A 24,850-nucleotide genomic window follows, 5' to 3' on the forward strand; every position below is an offset into this window, starting at 1 on the left:
GTGAGGTGGGGGCGGAGCGCTTTGGTCACTGCTGGAACCCCAAAAACGATCGATCTGCTTAGTAGGTGAATTTACTTATATGAAATGTGTTGTATAAATAAAGTTGGCTTTCCTTGAATGCAATTCATGCAACACTTCGCTGCCAGAAAATCGGCAGATGCACTCCGCAGCGGAGCCTGTTTTGGCGAGTCCGCCCACCATGCGAGTGCACCTATCCTCCCTGCTCAGCGGAGAAGGAGGGAAGTATTGTTGTTGAATGAATTCGTTCATCATACAGTAGCCAGGCTACACTAACCTATGAAAATATTAATTTGGGCTAGGAGGAGCTGGAAATCCCTGCGCTCGCCTTTCAATCCGGGAGCAGGGGATTTCACCTGAAAGTACACAGCAGCACGGGGATGTGACCGTGCTGCTTGGCTCTGTGTGAAAGCAATTTCTGTGGCGAGGCGGCTGGCTTTACGGGACTCCTAAACGGCTATTTTTGCGCGATCTGTGTATGAAAGAGCCTTCTGTCTCGCTCCCTTTTCTCTGTCTCTCTCATGCAGCTTAAACGCTGCTGGGCAGAGGAGACGATGCACTCTCTCTCTCTGTCTCTCTTCTTAGGTAGGTAAGGTTGCTGCTACTAATATTCTTTATATTTTATATTCGAGATATATTTTATTTATTTTTTACCTACCTATTTATGCGAGCTCAAATAGTCCCGGACTCTTATTATTTTTAAGTTCAAGTCTTTTACTACTTTTAAGTACATTGTACGTGTCTTTACTACTTTTAAGTACATTGTACAGATCCTTTGAGGTGTGTTTTTACTTTTTATTTTACTTTACTTTTACTATATCCTGTGTTTACTTGATCCATTTCTGCTGGAAAACTGCTGCACATGCTCCATGTTTGTTTTTATTTGTCCATGTTTTTGTTTTTACATGTATTCGCTATGTTTTTTATATCTGCTTGCACACAAATTTCCCTTCTGGGACAAATAATAAACTTGAATCTTGAATCTTGGCAGCCCAAATAGTATACCACCACCATCTCAAGTCTTAAACAGTAACACTGCCCAAAACTGCTATAAACTGCAACAATAAACAAGCTATAATGCTAACCATTAGGTCTGTTGAAACAAATTTCAGTATTTGAATATTATTCGATTTGCGTAAATATTAATAAAACTATTTTTTTTTATACAGCGCATCTCGTCCGTCTTGCCTTGGCCAACCAGCATGTGAAAACAAATAATTTTGTCACATGTGATGAACTATTAAAAGTTTTCTGAGTGTGGATATAGGTGGTCTGACTGAATAACAATGATGATCTTGTGTGTGCGCAGTGCATTAACGATGCTTCTCTGCCCTCTTCACACATGCTCGTCCGCGACTCCAGAAACGAGTATAAACAGAAGTACTACACGTCCCTGATGTCCGCATCAACACGGGAGTATTTATGGCTTGAGGCGGAGATGTTTAGTGGAGCATACCATCCCAAACTATCCTGTTATTTCCCGCAGTCTTTTGTCTTGCTGCCCCTCAACCTCTGATGGAAGAAAATCGATCTCCTTGATCAGCCTTAACAATACAGTCGTTTTCAATTCGGGGTTCATACAGACATTACAAAATGAAATTCAAGCACTTTTTCAAGCACAATGTTTTTCATTTTCAAGGAATTCACGCAAAGTAACTAATTTATTTTCAAATGTACATTTGCCCCAAAAGGGAAATCAAATTTGCATTTTATTATGGATTGTGTCTTTAACAAATCAATTCTACTATCAATGCTGTGAATAATATTGAGTTTGTGCAGTGCTAAAAGGGTGTCTTCAGGTATAAACAAGTTAAATGTAATACTTTTTAAATATATTTTTATTACCACTTGAAATGAAATTGAACACCAAACTTGCGTTGGATTTTACACACCAAAAGTGAAAATATACTCTTTCCATGTAAACCCATTATGTCCTTTCAAAAGGACAAGCTTAAATGACAGTAATTGGCTGAAGTTAAGAACATTGTCCAAATGACTGACTGATTGATAGCTATTGATCATTGTCATGCTTGGCTCTTTTTTTGAGGGGACAGAGCTTATCTAGACAAGCTTGTGAAACATCATATTGCCTCATGACCTCAGCAGCATAAACTATAAGCAAAACACACATAAGTCAGACGCACGCTTTTCCGCAGCCTATCAGAACACTTTTAGCTTGTTGAAGCAACAGATCACCAATGACAGGGAACATCAGCAGGGCTGGATTTAGTGGATAACTATAGACAGAATTATTTTAATCGCACATTTCAGGGTCTGGTCGAGCCTGGCTACGTGATAGGCTAATGTTAGCTAGCAAGTTTGACGTGTTGACGTTACGCTGTGCTGACAACCTATGTTGCGTGGCCAGACGATCTCCACATACAGTATTTAGCGCGACAGTCAACCCTAACCCTAGTGAGAGGAGGGGCTGTGGGCAAGGTCTGTCCATGAAATTCAAGGACTTTTAAGCACCTCGTTTAAAAAGGGGGCTATTTTCAAAATATTCCAGAACTTGAATTTTTTTGTCAAAATCCTAGCACTTTCAAGACTTCAAGCACATTGTGCGAACCCTGTCAATTGTTTGAGAGAGAGAAAAGACCGGCCGGACTAGGTCGCAGCCGCGGGTTTCCTGGCGACTGGCCGGGCAAAGCTTCACTGCCCGGCTGCTCTCCTCCACTACAGCCTACACCGGTCATGAGCTGTGCGCAGGCATGTAAATTCATTAATTTTTCCATCTACGTTTCGTAAAATGCTTATATAAATAGTTTTACTTGGTCAAACCAAGTGATTCAACTATGTTTAGAATCAGGAGAGACATAACATTTCACTCGGACCAAAACAAAATAAAAAAAGTTTACCTTTTTATCAATTTAATTTTTATGAATTAAACATTAATAAAAAAAATCTAATATTAAAATAATAAAGCCGCTGAAAATCTAATTGGATTATAGAGGAAGATTGACATCCCTAGTAACATGCAGGAATTATACTAATCAACTTGATTTCCCCCCCTATAAAAAGACTACTGAAATGGGGTTCTGATATGACATATTTTGCTGATGCTCAGCTATCAAATGCTAGCAAAATAGCACCATCATGAAAAGGGGGCATTTGATTATCTACAGTCATCTGGAACATGATTTTCTAGTAAAACAAAATGTATGGGAAGCTTGATTTGTATTTAAACGCATGTTTTAACAGTAATTAGCATTGATGAGTGTACATTTTATACTAATTGATGACAGTGTTATCAGGCTAAACATTAACAAATTAAGTACCCTTTCTTAACATCTCTTGGTGCAGTACGTTCCTAAAACCAGGTATGGTGTACTCAGTACTCTGTGACACACCACACTCACACCCGCACATACACACATGCACACACACACATCCAAGTATTTTTACCACTTGGTTCAGCGTGTCCTCCAGTTCTGCCTCCTCTGGGTTTTTGGAGCTAAGAACAGAAACACATTAAATAGTTAGGTTTTCCCCCCTCGATGTGCAGTAACTAGACAACTCATCACGTGGATTTTGAAAACCACACTCCCCTAAACCCACCTGCACCTCTTTTTAAACAGCGAATCACAGTATCTAACACACACCTACCTCTTTTTAAACAGCGAATCACAGCATCTAACACACACCTACCTCTTTTTAAACAGCGAATCACAGCATCTAACACACACCTACCTCTTTTTAAGCAGCGAATCACAGTATCTAGCCAGTAGTTCAGGTGATTTGCTGGACGACTGAGCCATCTTGGTGACGGCGTTGTTGTTGATGAAACGTCCGCAAGCCTGAGAGGAGAGACAGCAGGGTCACAATACACATCAGTGACAGTACACGCGTTACCATTTGGCTTGAAAAGCAGCACGAGAAGAAGTAAAGTTTGAAAGAATTGGTATCAGCAGTGGAAAAGGTCTATCGCTGCATCCTGAACAGGCATATTTGTATCTGTCTGGTATCTCAGGCTGTCTGTACTGTCTGTAGATATCTCAGGCTGTCTGTACTGTCTGTAGAATAGGGATGGGTACCGAGACCCATACCAAACAGGCCCCGGGGCCGGATTTCGAGATACCGCAGGATCAATAAGCTTTCACGTTAACGGTTCTCTTATCGGTACTGGAGAAATTAAGAAAATAGATTTCCTATTTATTTGCTACATAAACGTTTTGCACATTTTAGCGCACCAACTCCGTAAGACATGCCTATGATGTGTTTTTTGCTATTTCCGAACGAGAAAAGAGATCCTCTTTTCTTTTCCGTGTTGCTCTCTCTCTCTCAGAGGAGAGACAGGCAGCAGCTGCCAGCGAGGAGCCAAGCCTGACTGAGAGGAGAGAGGGGCGGGGCGGGCAGCACACACACATGCACACACACTACACACACTGAAGCCGACAGGCAGCTGAGCCGAGGAGACACCGCAACACGTTAAGAAAGAACGGAGCGATCAAAACTAAGTCTGGTTGTATTTCACTCGAGTTGATGCTGACAATTCACGTTGTCATAAGTACGATAAATCGTTCACTAGCAATGGTGGAAACACGAGCAATTTGTCTAAACACTTAGCCAAAGACAAAGTGCATCAAATAGGTACAAACGGAGAAATGCACAGTTTTCGACAAGCTAGCTCACACGACTTCATCATCTGTCAATAATGACCCGGTTGTGGTTACCCATGATACACGGACCCACCTCGTCATCAGGTAGGACTATGTGAACATGGATGATTAAGACGAGAGTAGTAAACATTATCCAGCTCTGGGTGTGTTAATCATCAAAAACCCACGCTGAAATAAATCGTCAGAGCATCATCTCTCAGTTGTCCTAAAGAAATGAGCAGGGGAGGATTTAATGATTTGGGGGCAAGTGCAGCAGACAGATACTGTTGTGCTTTATTTATGCTTTCCATAGCTGAATGTTGGTATTGGCAGTGATAGGAGATTAAAATTCTTATATAATGCTGGATATTTAAATTAATAATAAAAACGCACCCATTAAGATTTTGCAACTTTTTGGCTGGTGCGCGCATGCGCCAACGGCCCTACATCTCCACTTGTCCAGACAACCTAGGCGCCGACCTAGGCGCCGATTTGCGTGCTGATCCTGGTCTGTACTAACCTGACTCTGCCAGATGGGGGCGGTATTGTTCACAAATGTGAACCAACCTACATCCATCTGGCAGCGTCAGGTTAGGTCTGTCCTGCTGTTGCTCCCCCTCCGTTTTCTGGTCTGCTCACTGGTCATCACCGCTGTACTCCTGCTTAATTGCATATTGCGGGCAGACCAGCGTTCTTCTTCCAGCGTTTACTTTCTGTCTGCTCCTTGTGTTTGAAGCACATTCACTTGGCTATCCTGCATCTCTTTCTACAGTCTGTGGTCACACTCAGTGGGTCAGACAGAGAGCAGTTTCGCTCGCTAGCCTGCATGAAAGACACCACTATGTGTTTTATGTTTCAGAATGTCTATTTGTACCGTCTGTAAATATTTTCTGCCGTGTTGTGGGGCTATTCGTACCCCCTATTTACAAGCACAGCAGAGCGGAGGAGGCTCGGAGCTGCCTGCGAGTCAGGGGGAGGGCAGTACAGCGAGGCAGGGCAGTACAGCCTACTACGGTAGGCTATATACACGCACAATACATCCAGGCTATCTGGAGTTAATCTTTTATTTAAATTACCTTATTTTGCGAGACAAAGCCAATACACACAGCTGTCAGTCCGTCTGTCTGTCTCTTAACGTTACTGCTGGCTGAGCACGCAACTAGGCTTGCATGAAATAAATTGCGTTTTGCTCTTTAAACTGTGCTGACTCCACTCTCCTGCGCTCCGTTCCTCTCTCTTGTCATCAAGGCTCACTGACAAAAACAAACGCTCACTATGTCACTTGGCTTTTGAGATCTGCTTTTCTCTCCCTCTCTGCTTCCCTCTCCCTCTTTACACATCCTCCACACGCTACACTTGCTAAGATTGAGGGAACCATCAGTGATTCTTCGGGATTAAGGTTTGAATGAAACAGATTAGGTTTTGTTAACTATGAGCGAGAAGCGCCCGGCTAGCGGGGTAAATGTGCCAGAAAACCACAAAATAAACAATGATGCTGATGATAATAAAATTATATTAGGGATATATGATTCAGTTTCAGTTGTTCTAGCCTCATAGTCTCGTAGCCTATATGGGCGACTGAAGTTTATTTATCCACCTTTTCTTAGATAACAGCACGATGTGAGAAAACTGCCTCAGAAATTAGTTTATCCACTTTTTTGACCAGTGACCACTACAGCACTGCTCCACAGAAAATAAAGAGCTGCATGACGTTTAGAATTGCCAAACAGTAGGTTCATTTAACACAAGCCAAGTAATGTTAAACTTCCTTTTTTTAGGCTACATTTTCCCCTCCAGATAACATCCCATTCTGCAATCATCCTATGAGAAACATGATATGTGCACGCTTTACCACACCGGCCATATGCTAGGTTTCGACCTAGCCTTGTTTTTCTTTCTCCCCTTAAAAAGAACGAAAAGAACCGACAACAACCAGCCCCATTTTTTCCAGGGTTTTTCCTCTCTTAAAAATAACAAAATGTACCGATAAGAGTACCGTTAAAGTACCGGATCGATAAGCAGTATCGATAAGAGTAGTAGTATCGTTAATTCCTTAACGATACCCATCCCTACTGTAGAATGACTTCAGCCTCTTGTTTCTAACACGATTTTAGGAATTTTAGCTGCACTTATCCAGTGACTTCTAATTTGATGATAGCGTATGCTTTAATTTCTCCATCATCCACAATCCATAAATAGCTATAAATATATAAACAGCTATGAAGAGCAAAAGTTAAGGAAACAGTCCAATGACAATATTCCTGTAACCAAAAGTCTAAATTCCGAGGGGCATGCTAAGAAAAGGAGATCAATTCTAATGATTTTGACTTTCCCCACACTTCTTGCCCCAGTCAGTCTCTGGCTGTGGATATCTGTGGAGTCTCTTTTAGCCTCTCCAGCTCGTTGTCACATAAACTTGATTTCAGGGAAAAGCTGCTCACCTTGTCGAGGGCGGCCACGAAGCCGGCGTCGTTGTTGAAGGCAGACATCACCAAGGCGTTGTACTTCTTATGGACGTCCAGCGTGGTTTGGACGTACACCTTGGGGTCCTGAGAGAGACACAGAGTTCAGTTCAGAGAGATAGCTGCAATGATTAATCGATTATTCAATCAACAGAAAAATAATAGGCAAGTATTTTTTATAATTGACTAATCATTTAGAGACTACCGTAATTCTTAAATGTGAATATTGTCTGGTTTCTTTAGCCTTCTATGACATTAAACTGATTATCTTTAGGTTGTGTACTGTTGGTCGGACAAAAGAAGACATTTGAGCATGTCATCTTAGGGTGGCTGCTATGTCATTATTTGTTGTCCCATTTTATTGCAGTTTCTATCCGGTTGTTTCTCCAACTCTAGTCTGGAGTAACATTACCAATTTCTGCTACATTGGTAGAATATTTATTTATCTTTAAGTTCAATTCACTCTGTGAGACGAAGGAGGAGCCCGGCCTGGAGTCACCCACAGGACCTTAGACCCTCCATGCACCGAAGGGCCTTGCAATACTGCGGTGTAGCACTAACTCTATTGCAGCGGATTGGGCGTGATCAACCCTTCCGCGAGCAACGTTGCAGACAGAGTAGGAAGGCTGATCCGTGAGCGGCTGCTTCTGGGACGCGGGTCGGGGGCTTAATCGGCCTCGGCTGAGTCTACTGGGCGAGGGTGTATGATGTTGACAGACCCGAAACACCTTACGACCCCAGCTAACATCACCGATGACGCGTCCCAGCGCATGCTGTAGTATGTATTTTAAACATAGAATCCTGGCTCCCCTGGACAGTGACACTTAGGAATAGACTAGGTGACAACAAAGTATAGTTTGGTGACAAGCTGGAGAGACAGTTGACGGTCGGAGAGATGGCATCCGGTACGGGATGGGTTTAGCACCCCAGCCTGGCTCTCTCGTGAGGGAGAAATCCACAAACGCTACGGATTAGCCTCCTGAAAATGTGTGCAAAGTTCGGCGCAGCCTGGGGTCCTTCAGGCTAGAGCGAGGTGCTCGGCGCAGGCGAATGTCGTGCACCGCACAGGCCTTCTTGAGGCGTCCTCTCTGCCCATTGTAGGATTGCCTTTACCCCGGGAGGGTCTGGTGAGACGTAGGAGGAGCCCGGCCTGGAGTCACCCACAGGGCCTAGACCCTCCATGCACCGAAGGGTCTTACAATACTGCGGTGTAGCACTAACTCTATTGCAGCGGATTGGGCGTGATCAACCCTTCCGCGGGCAACGTTGCAGACAGAGTAGGAAGGCTGATGGGAGAGGGTCTACTGGGAGAGGGTGTATGATGTTGACAGACCCGAAACACCTTACAACCCCAGCTAACATCACTGATGACGTGTCCCAGCGCATGCTGTAGTATGTATTTTAAACAACTTTTTAATCAATACTAGCTGAACAGCATTGCCTACATTGGTGTCAAATTCAAACTTACTGAGGGCCATGCTGAGGGTTGTGAATAAAATCAGGGGCCGGGCATTTATTACAATGATTATTATTTTTGCCCAGCGCAAGCGGGCCCTATATCTGGCTTTGTCGTGCCGATCCTGTCACGGATTTACAAGCTAATTTACTAAGACACGCCCCCCCCCTTCCCTGCGCAGGAGACCGCCAGGCAGCAGAGCAGAGCCATGAAAGTGTAATCAGTGCTGCCCAGAGATGATGCTTAATGTTTACAGAGTGTAATTCGAGTAGAAGCAACCAGTAAGTTGTTTAATATTTGTTGTTTGCCTTGGAGTGACGTTTGGATTGTGTTCTGCGATGCGGCCATGTGAATCCTCGTCAATGCTAAATTGCAGTGCCCGTTCGCCGTTTACTGATAGTGCCTTCATTTGACATTTACTAGTGTTTTCTTCATACTATGTGTTGCATTGACTGAGTGTGAATGTGTGCAGTGCAGTGTCTGCTGTTTGCTGGGTGGTTGGCTTTTTTGGGGAGAGGAATTATATAATTTCTATGTGCTGGAGAATATGCTCAGCTGATGGCATGATGCCTTATCGTTTATTTAATTATTTATACATTGATGTTTTATTTGTAGATTCATGTTTGAGTAATGTATATGTTGGTGTACTGTATACATGCAAGGCATGTAACAACCCAAGTATATGCAGATTGTAACAGCTACTTTCCTTTGGTTTTCCAGAACCACACACATACCAAGTAAACCCTGGCCTAAAATTGTGCATGGCTGGTACAATTTCAAATCGGCCAGCCACTTTGGCTGACAACAGGCTCATCAACGCTTTATCGCGTTGGCCATATGCTAGGTTCCGACCTAGCCTTGTTTATTTATTTTTTATTGAAGATGCAAGTAATTAAGTAGGCTAGTAATGTTAACTGTATTAAATATTACATGCATGCATACCGTAGTTAAAATATTATGGTTTTCCCATGTTTGTGGGTAGCCTAATTCATACCAACAAAACAGATTAATAAAGCAAAATAGTATTGATCAAGTACTGAACAGTTTTCGAAACATAGTTTTTGCTGTTTTTTGTGCATGGGGGGGGGTGTGCTACTATTAACAAGATTCATTCTTTATTTTGGCTTAGCGATAGGTCAATTGGAAATAGTACGGAAACATTAAATACAATGCAGGTAAGAACAAAGAATAAGATAATAGTAGTACAAACAATACATTTGACAACACCTAATGTATTTCAAATGTGTATATTTGTTTACGTGCGTATGAAGTCGTGTTGCTGCTGTAGCATGTGTAACGACATGCAGGTTTTTTTTAACACTGCTGCAAAAATGTCAGACAAATTCCTGTAAAAAAATTCTACTTGGCAAATAGTCAATTTGATTTTAATTTCTGCAATCCAAGAGCAGTGACTTTCTGCCTTTTTCCAAACACATTAAGCTCAGCTCTTTAGAAACAGGGCTCTTTGGATCAATGCCTTTATATTAGCTGATACCTTTAAAGTACACAGCTCAGATTTGGTAGCATTAGCAATAAAGTGGTATTGGTGCATGCAGAACATTTATTTGTGTCTGATATCTCAGGCGTTATTTACGGTCCGTACATTGAGAGCAGCCTCTCCACACTTCTCGATGGCGGCCAGGCCCTGGTTGTGGATGTGAGTCTCCAGAAGCTTCTTCAGCTCTCCCAGGCCATCGGTGATCCGTGACACCAGGTTGTACATCCGCCCCAGATCTGACAGGAGGGGGGGAACGACAACAGTGTTTTTTTCAGATTAGCTATAGCAACGGTACTGTAGTAATGCAGTGGTATGATTTCGTAAAATTATTATATCACACATATTTTTGATGGATTTGATGTCACTAGCTAATGTTTCTACCTAACATTTTAGAAACTAGGCATCTCGCGCGCTCAATGTCTAGCGGCCGCGCCCCTAGCTCGGCCTCGCCTGCCCTATTGACTGTGTGTGTGTTGCTCACTAAATGTTGCATCAGTGATGTCACAATGCCTCCTTGTGTGTGTGTGTGTGTGTGCCCCATTATATCACTGATGATGACATCAGTGTGTGTGTGCCCCCCTATGACATCACTGATCTGTCACAATGCCTCCTTGTGTGTGTGTGTGTGTGTGTGTGACATCAGTGATCAGTCTTGCCACAATGCCTCCTTGTGTGTGCGCGCGCGTGTGTGTGTGTGTGTGTGTGCCCCATTATATCACTGATGATGACATCAGTGTGTGTGTGCCCCCCTATGACATCACTGATCTGTCACAATGCCTCCTTGTGTGTGTGTGTGTGTGTGTGTGACATCAGTGATCAGTCTTGCCACAATGCCTCCTTGTGTGTGCGCGCGTGCGTGCGTGTGTGTGTGTGTGTGTGTGTGTGTGTGCCCTTATGACATCATCACTGATGATCACATCATTAGCTAAAATCCGGCTCCATCAGGTCACCCGCCCGGGTGCCCTTTACACACCCTGACGGTTTCAGCCTGATGGCACGTAAAACAGCACAGCTGTGGCCGAACACAGAACTTGAAGCAGACAAAGTCCACATACCCAATTGTATAAATCAATAACACAATAAATAGGTTTCCATAAACTAGGTTGAATCAAATAAATGAATGTAGAACATAGCTTCATCAGAAAACACATCGAATAAAAAAAGATCTTTAGACCACAGCATTATTTACCAAAAATGCATTTCCATTGTTATTTATCATAGAATTCCTTCAGATTAAAAACTTTTCCATCTAATGCAAGTATAAAAACAGTGAAATACTACAGTGAAATGTGCCTATCCATTCAGCCTTTCTGATTCAATATGTGATCATAATTTGACCATAATAAAAAAAAATATTCCTAATGACATTCCCCAATTTTCCATCCTCTCATCTTAATTACAAAAAAATGAACACAAGCCTTTCTCTCTCTTTTTTTTACCTAGCAATTAATCATCATACAGTTGTTACTCATTTAGTTTGGTCACTTTATTGCTGGGTTCAGCAGTACCCCCGGCCCCCGCCCCCCGGTGCGCACTGCAGCAAAGTGGCGGAACGAAATGAGAAAAAGCTGTACATATCATCTGTTAATTGGGAATATTTGTTAAAGCAGACTTTGCACTCCTTACTACCAGGTTGTTCGCAATGTTGGCATTCAATGAATGTGAGCTCATTGTACTGCTGCACTCATTCGAAGTGGCAGTGGATGACTGTCAGCTAAAACACCTAGGACTCACACAAACGAAAATGCAGGCCTACCTTCATTCTTGTCGGCATCCAGAAGGTTCTGGAACTCGGTGTGGAAGATCTCCAGGTGTTTCTCGATCAGCACCTGCTCACACTTCCTGGCCAGCTCGTCCTGGGTCGACTCGTGGAGGTACACCTGCACACGCCGCTGCTCCTCCAACAGACGGGCCTCCGCCTGGGGAAACATTTGTGAAAGAATTCGCACACACAGAGAAACAGACATACACACTTTAACTCAACATCTATCAAATATGCATAATATATACACACACAGATATAAATAAAATATAAACAAAGCGGGTTGAAAATCGGCAAAGCCTTCCTTTGAGTTTTAAGTCTAAGTGTTTTAGTTATTTGATTATATAAAAAGGGCTGATTGACAGATGTGACAGCCACTCGCAAAACCTCCGTCAGACTCCCAGCCAGTTCCCCCGCCTACCTTCTTCATGTACTTTGTGACGGGGTTCTGCTGGAGGAAGTCTGTGCTCTCGCGTGTGTAGACCTACCTTCTTCATGTACTCGGTGACGGGGTTCTGCTGGAGGAAGTCTGTGCTCTCGCGTGTGTAGACCTACCTTCTTCATGTACTCTGTGACGGGGTTCTGCTGGAGGAAGTCTGTGCTCTCGCATGTGTAGACCTACCTTCTTCATGTACTCGGTGACGGGGTTCTGCTGGAGGAAGTCTGTGCTCTCGCATGTGTAGACCTACCTTCTTCATGTACTCGGTGACGGGGTTCTGCTGGAGGAAGTCTGTGCTCTCACGTGTGTAGACCTACCTTCTTCATGTACTCGGTGACGGGGTTCTGCTGGAGGAAGTCTGTGCTCTCGCGTGTGTAGACCTACATGTACTCGGTGACGGGGTTCTGCTGGAGGAAGTCTGTGCTCTCACGTGTGTAGACCTACCTTCTTCATGTACTCGGTGACGGGGTTCTGCTGGAGGAAGTCTGTGCTCTCGCGTGTGTAGAAGCGCTCTGTGTCAGTGAGGAACTGGCACTCAAAGTACTCCTTGTACACGGACAGCGTGGGGCCTTTGGCGAAGGCATCCTCCTCGTTCAGACCCAGCTCAACTGGAAGAAAAGAGAGAAGAAGAGAAAACACCGTCAAGTCAACTGGAAGGGAACCGAGAAGAAGAGGAGAAAACACCATCAGGTTTTGACTGGAAGGGAACAGAGAAGAGGAGAAAACACCATCAGGTTTTGATTGGAAGGGAACAGAGGAGAAGAGGAGAAAACACCATCAGGTTTTGACTGGAAGGGAACAGAGGAGAAGAGGAGAAAACACCATCAGGTTTTGACTGGAAGGGAACAGAGAAGTAAAGGAGAAAACACCATCAGGTTTTGATTGGAAGGGAACAGAGAAGTAAAGGAGAAAACACCATCAGGTTTTGACTGGAAGGGAACAGAGAAGTAAAGGAGAAAACACCATCAGGTTTTGACTGGAAGGGAACAGAGGAGAAGAGGAGAAAACACCATCAGGTTTTGATTGGAAGGGAACAGAGGAGAAGAGGAGAAAACACCATCAGGTTTTGACTGGAAGGGAACAGAGAAGTAAAGGAGAAAACACCGTCAGGTTTTGATTGGAAGGGAACAGAGAAGTAAAGGAGAAAACACCATCAGGTTTTGACTGGAAGGGAACAGAGGAGAAGAGGAGAAAACACCATCAGGTTTTGACTGGAAGGGAACAGAGGAGAAGAGGAGAAAACACCATCAGGTTTTGACTGGAAGGGAACAGAGGAGAAGAGGAGAAAACACCATCAGGTTTTGACTGGAAAAAAACAGAGAAGTAAAGGAGAAAACACCATCAGGTTTTGACTGGAAGGGAACAGAGGAGAAGAGGAGAAAACACCATCAGGTTTTGACTGGAAAAAAACAGAGAAGTAAAGGAGAAAACACCATCAGGTTTTGACTGGAAGGGAACAGAGAAGTAAAGGAGAAAACACCATCAGGTTTTGACTGGAAGGGAACAGAGAAGTAAAGGAGAAAACACCATCAGGTTTTGACTGGAAGGGAACAGAGAAGTAAAGTAGAAAACACCATCAGGTTTTGACTGGAAGGGAACAGAGAAGTAAAGGAGAAAACACCATCAGGTTTTGACTGGAAGGGAACAGAGAAGTAAAGGAGAAAACACCATCAGGTTTTGACTGGAAGGGAACAGAGAAGTAAAGGAGAAAACACCATCAGGTTTTGACTGGAAGGGAACAGAGAAGTAAAGGAGAAAACACCATCAGGTTTTGACTGGAAGGGAAATGCAGGCTCTCTCAAAGGAGAGAGATGCCCCACTACTGTACTTATGTTGTGTATAAACCCTGATAGATGGCGCTCTGAGGCCTACCAGTAGGCCACAGCCCAGTGGTTGAGAAACATTAAAATACCTAATTTCCCCTCCAAAATCAGATAAGACTCCTCTACAAAATCACCCCAATCATTCTAGAAGTATTATTTTCTTTAAAATAGAGCTATTCTGGTAATCTGGTGAAAATCTCTGTATTTTTTCATATCACAATATATATCGCAGGCGCGGGAAATATCGCAATGTCCGTTTTTTCCAGTATCGTGCAGCCCTAATCTACAGTATACAGTATAAATAAACTGAAATTAAAAATTTGACTGATTTTTCTCCCTCAAAATGCAAGCACTTCAAACACCTTGGCAGAACCCTGTATACCATTGAAACCATCAAATAAATGATTTCCATAGTCTGGGTTTCAATGGATAGTTTTAGTGTCTCTTGATCTCATAAATGCTGTTTCAGATGCTTTGCCATGTTGACAAGAATACATGTATGGTGTGTACCCAATTAATGCTGCACCAATTAATGTGCACCCATATTTCAGGACAATACAAACGATGCAGTAACACCTTTAAAACCACATTTTAAGTTGTGCTTGTTCTTTCTACTTTTTAACTGCGTTCATGTCCTTTGAGCTCTCTAAGACAGCTATTAGAAATAAAACGGATATAGATAAATGAATAACTAAATTAATATGACATGAAAAACAACTACAGGGTTACTTCCAAAAATAAGCATGGCCTGGTTTCTCTCTCTGTATGAATGGATGCAGAGCAGGAGCAGAGTACGCACCATAAGACTGGACCACACCGCTGATCAGTCTGGTGTTGATGGTCTCTCCGTTCCTCTCTCGCTCTATCAGCTTCAGCACAGCATTTGTTACCTGGCAGAAGCAACAATTTGTATAATAAAAAAGGTGATAAAAAAAGAAAAGGGTACAAATTTATGCAAGTGAGATAAAAAAATATATATATATAAAAATTGTGTTTATTCACAGTTTTTCTCACTCCACTTTGATGCATTTACCATGTGGGGGGTTATTGATTCACACACACACCTGTTTGTTGAGGGGTCTGAATAAACACTCTCTCCAGGTCACGAGTGCCAGCTGGAAGGACAGAGCGGGGAGGGTGAGAGAAAGGTCAGGAAACGAAAGGAACCAGATATTAGGCCTAGAGATGATCCTAGACCTAGATGATCTCTTGGTGTCCTTGGATGCATGAAACCTGCTGTATAACCCTAATTTGCGGGGATGGGGTCTCAATCTAATAATAATAACAATAATAATAAATAACAACAACAACAACAATAATAATAATAATAAATACAATCACAGCCAGCAATCCTCACAAGCAATTGTTTAGTGCTGGTAGTGTATAAAAAAGAAGAGAGATACTCGCTTACCGAGTAAATCTCATAGATGCCCTTGCGTCCCTCATCACACTCCCGTCTGACCCAGTGGCGGTTGAGGTAGGCGCAGATCCCGTTGAGGACCTTACTGGAGAAACGGTAGTCCTCCCACTGCTGGGTGTAAAACTTCAACACACACTCATCCATCAGATCCTCTCCATCCTGCAAGGGAAGCAAAGGAGGCAAGGAGGAAACCGACAAGAGGAGGGGTGGGAGAAGAGAAGGATATGGGATATTTTTTTTTATATATATTGGATTTATTATTTATCTTTTTGTGTGATCAGATCATTGTAATTTTCCTTTTTTCAATTATCACTGTTCTATCAGTGAAACGTGAAAAGTATTTAATGCCAATAAAGCTCATTTGAATTGAATTGATATAGAAGCAGAGAAATAAGAGCAAGCAAGTGAAATCTAAAAGCTGTGTGTTTGAAAGCCCCTGGAAACCCAAATCCACAAATGTAATGTGGAGTCTTATGTGCATAATAGTAAGTAGAGATGCACCGAGCTGCCCTGGTCGCTGCTCCACCCTCTGTCGATCTGGGGAGAGCCGAGACTAGCACCATGCTTCCTCCGAGAAATGCGCAGTAGCCAGCTGCTTTTTTCCACCCGACAGTGGAAGCTTCACCGGTAGGTTGTAGCACGTGGGAGGATCACGCTATTCCCACCAGTTCCCTTCCGCACCGAACAGGCGCCACGACCGACCAGAGGAGGCGCTAGTGCAGCGACCAGGACAAATACCCTCAATCCAGCTTCCCTCCGGCAGACACCAGCCAATCGTGCCTGTATGGACGCCTGACCAAGCCGGAGGTAACACAATGCAGCAAACCTATGCCCCTCGCGTTGGTAGGCAGGGAATCTACCGCTACACTACCTGGACGCCCCGGAGTAGACTCACCTTGAGCAGGCTGGTCAGATAGTTCTTGAGGAACTCCTTGAGTCTTTTGTAGAGCTCCAGGCCGACGAACTGGGCCCCTCCTGGTGTGGTGGTCTTTTTGGAGGGCTTGGTGGGCGGCGCAGATCCTCGGCCCTGGCTGGACTGGTGGACACTGGTACAATAGTTATATACATGTCTGAGGGGAGGGGGTTAAGGCATAAACCAGGCGTGGTCAAATGTTTATGTGGGCGACATACAGAAAACATATCACGGGTCAAACAATATTAAGCACTGCATTCATTGAGTTCTATACTTTCAGCGGTGAGTAATATAATGTTTGTCTCAGAGTGTACATAATGAACATACATATTTCATAGTTTGTCAAGACTAATTGCAGAGAGTGAGAGATCATTTATGTTTGTATCTATGCTTTGGCAACATGTGCACATGTAGATCATACCAATAATGCTCTTTGAATTTAATTTAATTGACAGAGAGAATATAATCCAAGTATGAGTCTGAATTATGTTATGCTACACTTTTGAGCTGATATTTCCATTACCTGTTCCTGACTCCGGGCTCCTGCTTTGACCTTGGCTGTGTTAATCTACCTGTTCCTGTGCTCTGGCATCATTATGTCTCGCCTTATTGCTGGGTAAAGTGAAAGTGAAAACAGGACTTTCAGCTCACGGATACAGTGAAGTTTTCAGCTAAAAACAGGGTGTAAATGACATTTTTTAAGTCAACTTCGCATCTCGGGGCTTCTGGAGACTTGGATTACGCCAGACGAGCAGTATGAAAGTATATTTTTATTATTATTATTTTATGTTTAAAGTTGGCCAACATTCACTTCAATAGTTCAGGAGAATGCTGTAACCAGGGCTCGACAGTGCGATCATTTTGATCGCATTTGCTACTAAAAATAGAACATTGCGAATTGTAAAACGCAATAAGGGGCACGTGTGCGAATACAGAATTCAACCGTTCAATTCATTTTTAATGCCACGCTCAGTTTCAATGTTGTTGCAGTGTGTAGTGAAGGCAGCACTGCGCAGAACCAATGGTGTCCGTTGAAAAAAGCATGTCATCGACTCATCACTCATCACTCATCAGCTCAGTCAGTCAGCTGGCTGTTTAGACAAAAGACAGACAGCGGACAGCCAGAAAAGTGTCTACTCTGTAATGATACGCATTAGCTAGTTACTGGCTGGCAAGACAAGAGACACATAAACAGATGGGATTAAAATGTGTCAGACGATGGATTTGTACACGGGAGACAAAGCTACAGCCGCTGCAGCAGACGATCGTTATGGCTAGCGCCTAGCGTTAGCTGGCTTGTATGAATGACATCGCTAGTCGCTAGTTATTTAGCAGCTAATGTTTGCGTTAGCAACGCAAGCGTTAGCATGCCACTTGCTAATGTCTTCAAAAAGACCTGTTGACAATCTGGCTAACGTTATGCTGTCTGTTATTAGATAGACCAGTGGTTCTCAAATGGGGGTCCGGGGACCCCCAGGGGTCCGTGGCACTTTGCAAGGGGGTCCGCGAAACGTTTTCAGGAAAATAAAAATAAAAACTTTTTTGTGTGCAAAAGCTTCATAGTTCAACGAGAATATTTTATGCTTTAAATATAAAATGGTTCATGGATTACATTATAATCTAACAAACCTATAAATTTAAAAGTCAAGCACGTTACCGTGGAAACAATTAAGCTTAGCCCAAAATCACAAATCAGAATGAGAGGGTCCCCGGTATATTTTCTACCTTGTAAGGGGTCCTTGCCTGAAAAACATTTGAGAACCTCTGAGATAGACTATCTAACGCTATCTGATAACGTTACACAGCTATGGTTTTCAACAGAACAATAGCCAATGAGCTATATTGAGCCCTTCTGGCAGGAAATAAATGCATGTTGGATCATGATAATACTTTGAATTGAATTAAGCTTAATTGTAACATATCAGAGATTAATAAAATCATATCGAATACATGCTATATTCTTCTGTATCAAATTTGAATTGTGCTACTAAAATTCTTTATGTGCAAATAACTTTTTCAACTCAGTAGCACATGTGCTCCTTGGGAAAATGGTAAGCGTCGAGCCCTGGCTGTAACTCTGTTTGCCTGAAAAACTCCACAAATGTTTTTTGGACTAAAAACATGACGTTCCACCAGCATGGAGGTGAGCATACGACGACTGTTTTCATTTTTGGGTGAACTTATCCTTTAAACTAAACTCAGATCTAGCTCACTATTAGAAGCAACCAAAAGTAAGGCGTGCAAGCATCAGTGTCTCTCCTTAGTATTAGTTGATTGTAATGCTATTAGGTAATGTTCTAGTAATTGAAGCTTCTTCTAGTGTTGCAGTCCTAAGTCAAATATAAATGTAAAACAGAATATTCTTTCCTTCGTGCAGACTTCATAGAGTAGCACAAGCCAGCAGTAAGAGGTCAATAAGGATGTGGGCTGCAAAGGCTCCGATAGGCAAATATGTCAGTCACTGAACGCAATTCAAATTAACGTCGTTCATTCCGCTCGACTGAACGCAAAGTCGCCTCGGAAATGTCTCGTGAAGTGAAGCGCTCATTCTGCTCGACTAAACACGAAGTCGTCTCGGAAATGTCTCGTGAAGTGAAGTGTGAACATTTGGTCAGGAATGTATAGGTTTCAGCTCATATGGCTGGATGCATTAAGCGCTTTACTCGAGGTAGATTATGACGACCTTTATTGCTGCCCAGATGCCATGGCTGGAAAGCTGCAGAAGATAGGCTGTCAAACATCACAATGTGCCCTTTGAGCTGTGTACGGTGTGTTTGATCCAGTCTGTGTGCAGGGCACAAACATGACTTTTTGTCCACCTGCTGCAGTAGTTTTTAAATCACAAGATTCACAAACCACCTTCACTTGTCCACTCTACCAAAATGTTTTTGACAGGAGATCCAGGTGATGAGTGTAGCCTTGCATAGTAGTGGTACAGCAGACGACCTCACCAGTAAAATAACTTATCTGTGATTTCCCCCGGCCCGATCCAGCTCGCACCCTGGGGGAATCAGCCAAACCGCACAATGTCCTGAAAGCAGCACACAGGCATCAGAATTGCTTTGTGTCACTCATAGGCAGAAATGACTTCTAAAAACACATCTTTATAGGTAAGGCTTTTTATATTAGATCTCTATCCCTGGCATATGTTTCTCTGTTTTATTCTGGTCTATTTCTCATTGTGCTGGGTCGTATGTTTTTGTTCATTCTACTTTCAGGGTACCCCCAGGGCTCTCCAAGTTAAATTTAAGACTTTCTAAGACCTTTTTAATACCACTGAGAATGAAATTTAAGGCCATATAAAACACAGCACAATGAGACAGACCAAAGTTACTTTGGTCTGTCTCATTGTGCTCTGTTTTATATTGTAATCAAGCACTAAATCTCCACACCAGGCCTGCATTATAATGCCCCAAAAATATACTGTGATTCTTAATTGATGAGTAATGAGATACATGTGGGATAAGCTTTTGAATAGGCATATTATTACAATACAACAATACTGGTGTTGACACTAATAGAAGATGCCAAATCATTCAAAACAATAAGCATTTTGCTTTTAGGAACATCGTGTCAGCGTGCAGCGCTGTTCCATAACGTGTCAACGTGTTGTCGTTGGTGGGGAAATAAATGTTCACAAATTGTTTTTTTATTACAAATGAGAGCATGATCCATTACGTGACTTAAATTAGCCCAGCCGCGCATCTCTGCCTTCACCCATTTCAAAGCGATCGCTTGAGAATTCTGCTCCTCACGGGTAGAGATTTCCCAGAAGATTTGGCGGATGCGACGTTCTGCGCGTTCACGAGCCTGCCTCTTGTAGTGGCTCCGCCCAACAAAACTCTAAGAAAACCTTCAGGAGTTGAGTGTTGGATACTCATTCTGGAGTATTTAATATCAACTAGATTAACACATTGAGTGCCAGCGACGCCATATGGCGTCAAGAGAAATTTACCGTAGGCTGCCAGCGACGCCAAATGGCGTCAATAACTCCAAATTCATATTTTGACGGGGGAATGTCGATCTAAGCCTCTTACATCGCCTCTTACAATATGGGAGCTATTGAATGTGTCTAACCTATTTTACAGAACCCTTAGGTGGCGACAGTGCCCTCCCGATTAGACAAAGGCCAGGAGAAAAGACAGAAGAAGTCATGAGGAAACGGAAATCGCCATTGATATGCTTGAAGCATAACGTCGTTAGCTGTGCCTGTGAACAGCAGTCATCTGCTGCCACAATTGAGCCCCATCGGTGTCCGCTGCGATAGTCCATCCATATGATTTAGTTGCCGACACGGCGACAGCAGCGTCTTTATGAAAAGTGACATTATTCTCAGCTGGGAGCCGAGGACACGCTGTAAAAAAGCGGGGGGTGCAGGCAGCGGACTTTTCAGTGCAGATCAAACAGAGCAAACCGCAGCAGAGCAGAGACACTCGACTCCTCCCACCACGGAGGAGGAGGAGGGGGGTGGGGCACGCAGGGCACTAACAGCATACAACCATTGACACCCATGCAGCACGCTCGATGTTTGTTCAACTCAAAGCAGAATTCATTCTGTCGCCTTTCTAACATAAAGATGTGATTATCTCAGAAACTAATTTCAGCATGCTCTTTTCGGTCGAAAACACTCTTTTTCAGAGGGGTGTATTTCCAAAATGGAACGGTTTATAAACAGTTTTTTTTTTAATGAAACAGAAGGGTTCAAAGTTTCATTGAGGCTATTGGTTGTCCATATAAGAGGAACACAAAAAATGATATGGCTATATTAAAATGCATTGCGGCCTATGTGGCACAGTACAGCACCTTTTGCCCAAGGGCCGTGGCACTCAAAGTGTTAATAAATAGAATCTGAGGAATTGTTATATATTATTATTATTATATTATTTGATTCCTTATTATTTAATTATGATTATTGTGTTTATTGTGCGATAGGAATTAATTGTTGGTGTGCATAGAATCAGAGAGGATAGATTTTAGTCCCCAGTCCAGATCAGTGGGTGGTGGTAATGCACCCGAAATTTGTTTTCCAACTAGGGATGTTGATCAATAATCGATAATCGATCGTTGAGGAATGAATTCGATCGAGTGGAATTTTTATCAATTATTGTTTTTTGGGGGGGTTTTTGCGGACTAGGTTTGGGTGGAATTCGTTCCTCCTCGCCCCAGCCCCACTCCATTGCACAGCCGACTAATGTGAGGTGGAGCTTCATAACTCAATAATTCAAGTCATTTTATTTGTCTATAACGTTATGAACTATGTAGCAGCAGTCAGCATGGACTCAGCTAGCCTTTAGCTGCTAACGCCCCCCTGAATCAATTCACACACATCTCGTGGAAAATAATAATATCCACACGTCTTTGTTGCGAGTTTATAAGCCTGGAAGCCACGGCCGGTGAGCTGCCTGAGTCCTACTTTCAAAATGTGAGTGAGTACAGTAGCCTAGCTAGCTAGTGTAAGGCTGTGTGACTGTGTGGTTGTCAACGTTACCGCAGGCGCGCTCATGACGTTATAAGGACGCGCCGAGCTCAGGCCTATTGATTTGACTCTTGTGCTGTCAGCTAAGCTGGAAGACGCCAATTGCCTTACATCATGTAACCTGACATATTTGTTTACCTGGCCACAGCGCTAGTGTCTGATATTCTTACTACAAAGCGGCATCACCATTATAACTGGCCGAGAACACGCAACGGTATTACCAGATCAGAGTTACCAAAAAAGAAGAAAAAAAAAGAAAAAAAATATTATTATTATTACGCTATCGATAATCGATAATTGATCATTTATTTTCCCGAATTTCGATTATGGAAATTGATTCAAAATGAACATCCCTATTTTCAACCACTATTAAAACCAAAAGAAGAAGATGATACACCAACGAAGAAGAACGTTACGTTAGCTAGCTGAATGTCAGCAACCAACTAGTACGTAGTCAGACCCAACGTCGACGCCAGCAAGCTTCCAGCGACGGAAGATATCTACGGCTGGCACTGCGAGACTAGTAACCAACAACATAGAGTCCAGTAAAAAGTCCACACAGAAAAAGAAAGAAATATTTATCTAGTGAAGCCCGTCTGACCAAACAGCAGCAATGTGACTAGAGTCGGGGCTGTGTTTTCGGTTCATGGAGAGACCTTGTATTAGCTGCTGTGATAATGTGGTTTTGGCTGGGTAGATAACGTTAGCTGCTTGCTAGTCTCGCAGTGCCAAAGCTTGCTGATGTTGACGGTGGGTCTGACTACGTGAGACTAGCTGCTTGCTAACGTGGAGCTAATTGATGTACCACCCAGTCGTTTATTTAACGTTAGCTTGATGCTAAACGTGGCTAACTATCGATTACCACCAAGAAGCTCCACTAATAATGTTACAGTCTTATGTGGATAATGTAAGTCGTAAATATGCCTAACGTTACAACTGTTATGGAACATTGTTTGACTGTTCAGTTTGGTCGTGGCCAGCTCAGACTGTACCGTGATGGGGGATCAGGCTATTTCCTGGCTCATGCTAACGTGAACCCACTTCCCCGCAGCCAACGCAAGCCAAAATACGACCAAACATGCCACAATAAGCTCCACTAATTGATCCAGAATCCTTCCCGGCCATGTCGAGGCATTCTGGCTGATTGATTTTCTTTCAGCCCTTGGTTTGAAGTGTGGGTCCTGCGTTGCAGTCTGTGTGTGTCTAGGTGCGCTCGTTGTAATTCACGCAGCGTGCCAAGCGGGCAGGGGTGAACATTTAGGCAGCACGATTGAAACACACCACCCCGTCGGGAAACGAGAGGGAATTTCACCAATCGCCCCCGAGTGTGTGTGTCTAGGTGCGCTCGTTGTAATTCACGCAGCGTGCCAAGTGGGCGGGATGAACATTTAAGCAGCCTGATTGAAACACCACCCTGTTGGGAAACGAGAGGGAATCTCACCCAGCGCCCCTGAAATAAACGTCCTTTCCGTGACATTATGACTGATTTAATGAATGACTGAAGCGTCTCTTGACCATGTGCACGTGGTAAAAATTAAACTCTCTTCATTCTCTTCTTGAGGCCTAGATCTGTATGCGGGGAATGGGACATCTTTGTAAAAAATCCACATAGCATGCAAAACCATAACAGCATCAACTTCCCCAAATCTCATAGAGTGTGGGATACGTGTAGAGTTCCATGTAGCGTGACTTTGCCATGCTTTGCCGTGTGTAGACCTGCTGGATGCCAGCCCGCAGGTCATCCCAGATCTGGTCCAGCCCTATCTGTTTCAGTCCGTGGGGGTTTTGGGGCCTGTTGGACGACATCCTGACGCCCCTCTCTCCTCGCCGCTTCTCCCAGTCAATCAATGCCCTCCCTTTTTCCTGCTCCGGCGAGCGTTCTGCCCCCGCCCCCGGCTCCACTCCGGTCCTCGGTTGGTTCTGTCCTGAGTCACTCTGCTCTCAAACGGTACGGTCCATTTGGCGGCGGCAGCAGTGCTTTTCGGGAATATTTGGTTGTCAGCTTGTGAGACGGGATGCAGTCCCCCCTCCGCACACCTGGATGGCGCTGTCTGCCACACCTCCACCTAATGACCTCGGCACTCCTCACCAGATAACCTGCCAAGGAAACGGGGGGGAAATACATTTTAAAAGGTACAATGTCATGATTCACATACTGTATATGTAGTAGGGATGGGCGCGGGTACTCGGGTACTCGAGCACTCGTTCATAACGCCAGTACTCGAGTAACGTTTCTGCTATTCGGGTACTCGCACCACTCCCCACCCCTTTAAAATGGTCTACTCTAGAAGATCTACACACGCATCGTCATGTGGATCTGGCAGCATGAACTGCATGGGCGTCAAGTCAGCCAGAATGTACAAGTACGTCATCCGCTTTGTTGCTTTCAAAATAAAACGCTTATTGTAACGTAACCGTATTTATTTTGAGTAATGCGTTACAGCCACAGTTTCACGCCATATAACATCACAACGAGTATTTTGATACAAGTTTGCTGCTTCATTCGTTGAAATACCGTTTCTCCTCCAACGTGCATCAATAAGCTATTTACTTTTGTTTAAGTAACATTATTTTGAAAGTTTTAACCGGACGTTTTCCAGCTCATCCCGAAAATGGTGGCTGGAGATATTCTCCCGAATGAGACGCACGCTTCTTCATAGCACACGCCCGATAAAACTCATTCAAAACTTTGCACTAGTTTACTGACTACACTGTCGTGTTTACAATACTGGATCAGTTTGGCGATCTATCGGGCTACAAAGTCAACCAGTCCAAAACCGAAATTATGCCAATTTCCAAATTTAACTTTGACTCTTTAAAAGACAAATTTAATTTGAAATGCTCTCCAGATTATATGAAGTACTCCAATATTTTTTGTAGGGGCGGCAATAAGTTTAGACAACTTCAAGTTGTGTTATATACAGTAGGTTTTATTTTTTTATGCTGTAAAACTGCTTTCAAAAAATAAAACTAAATATTTGTATT

At 43.3% G+C, this 24,850-nt stretch overlaps 1 protein-coding gene across 1 annotated transcript in view; it reads right to left on the reverse strand.

The window, feature by feature from the left end:
• LOC310771288 (cullin-1-like) overlaps positions 1-24,850 on the reverse strand; it is a 59,325-nt gene that overhangs the window by 14,104 nt on the left and 20,371 nt on the right. The window contains exons 2-13 of the mRNA XM_083631899.1: positions 23,532-23,962; positions 16,372-16,546; positions 15,468-15,635; positions 15,121-15,171; positions 14,856-14,946; positions 12,678-12,841; positions 11,789-11,951; positions 10,138-10,268; positions 7,058-7,165; positions 3,709-3,815; positions 3,424-3,472; positions 3,325-3,357 (exon numbers count right to left, since the gene is read on the reverse strand). Of these exons, the coding sequence (XP_083488025.1) occupies positions 3,325-3,357; positions 3,424-3,472; positions 3,709-3,815; positions 7,058-7,165; positions 10,138-10,268; positions 11,789-11,951; positions 12,678-12,841; positions 14,856-14,946; positions 15,121-15,171; positions 15,468-15,635; positions 16,372-16,546; positions 23,532-23,671 (1,380 nt within the window). The 5' untranslated portion in view covers positions 23,672-23,962. The remainder of the gene's footprint in view (positions 1-3,324; positions 3,358-3,423; positions 3,473-3,708; positions 3,816-7,057; positions 7,166-10,137; positions 10,269-11,788; positions 11,952-12,677; positions 12,842-14,855; positions 14,947-15,120; positions 15,172-15,467; positions 15,636-16,371; positions 16,547-23,531; positions 23,963-24,850) is intronic.

This window comes from Poromitra crassiceps, assembly GCF_964638095.1.
Source record: "Poromitra crassiceps genome assembly, chromosome: 2".
NCBI classification, from domain to species: Eukaryota; Metazoa; Chordata; class Actinopteri; order Beryciformes; family Melamphaidae; genus Poromitra; species Poromitra crassiceps.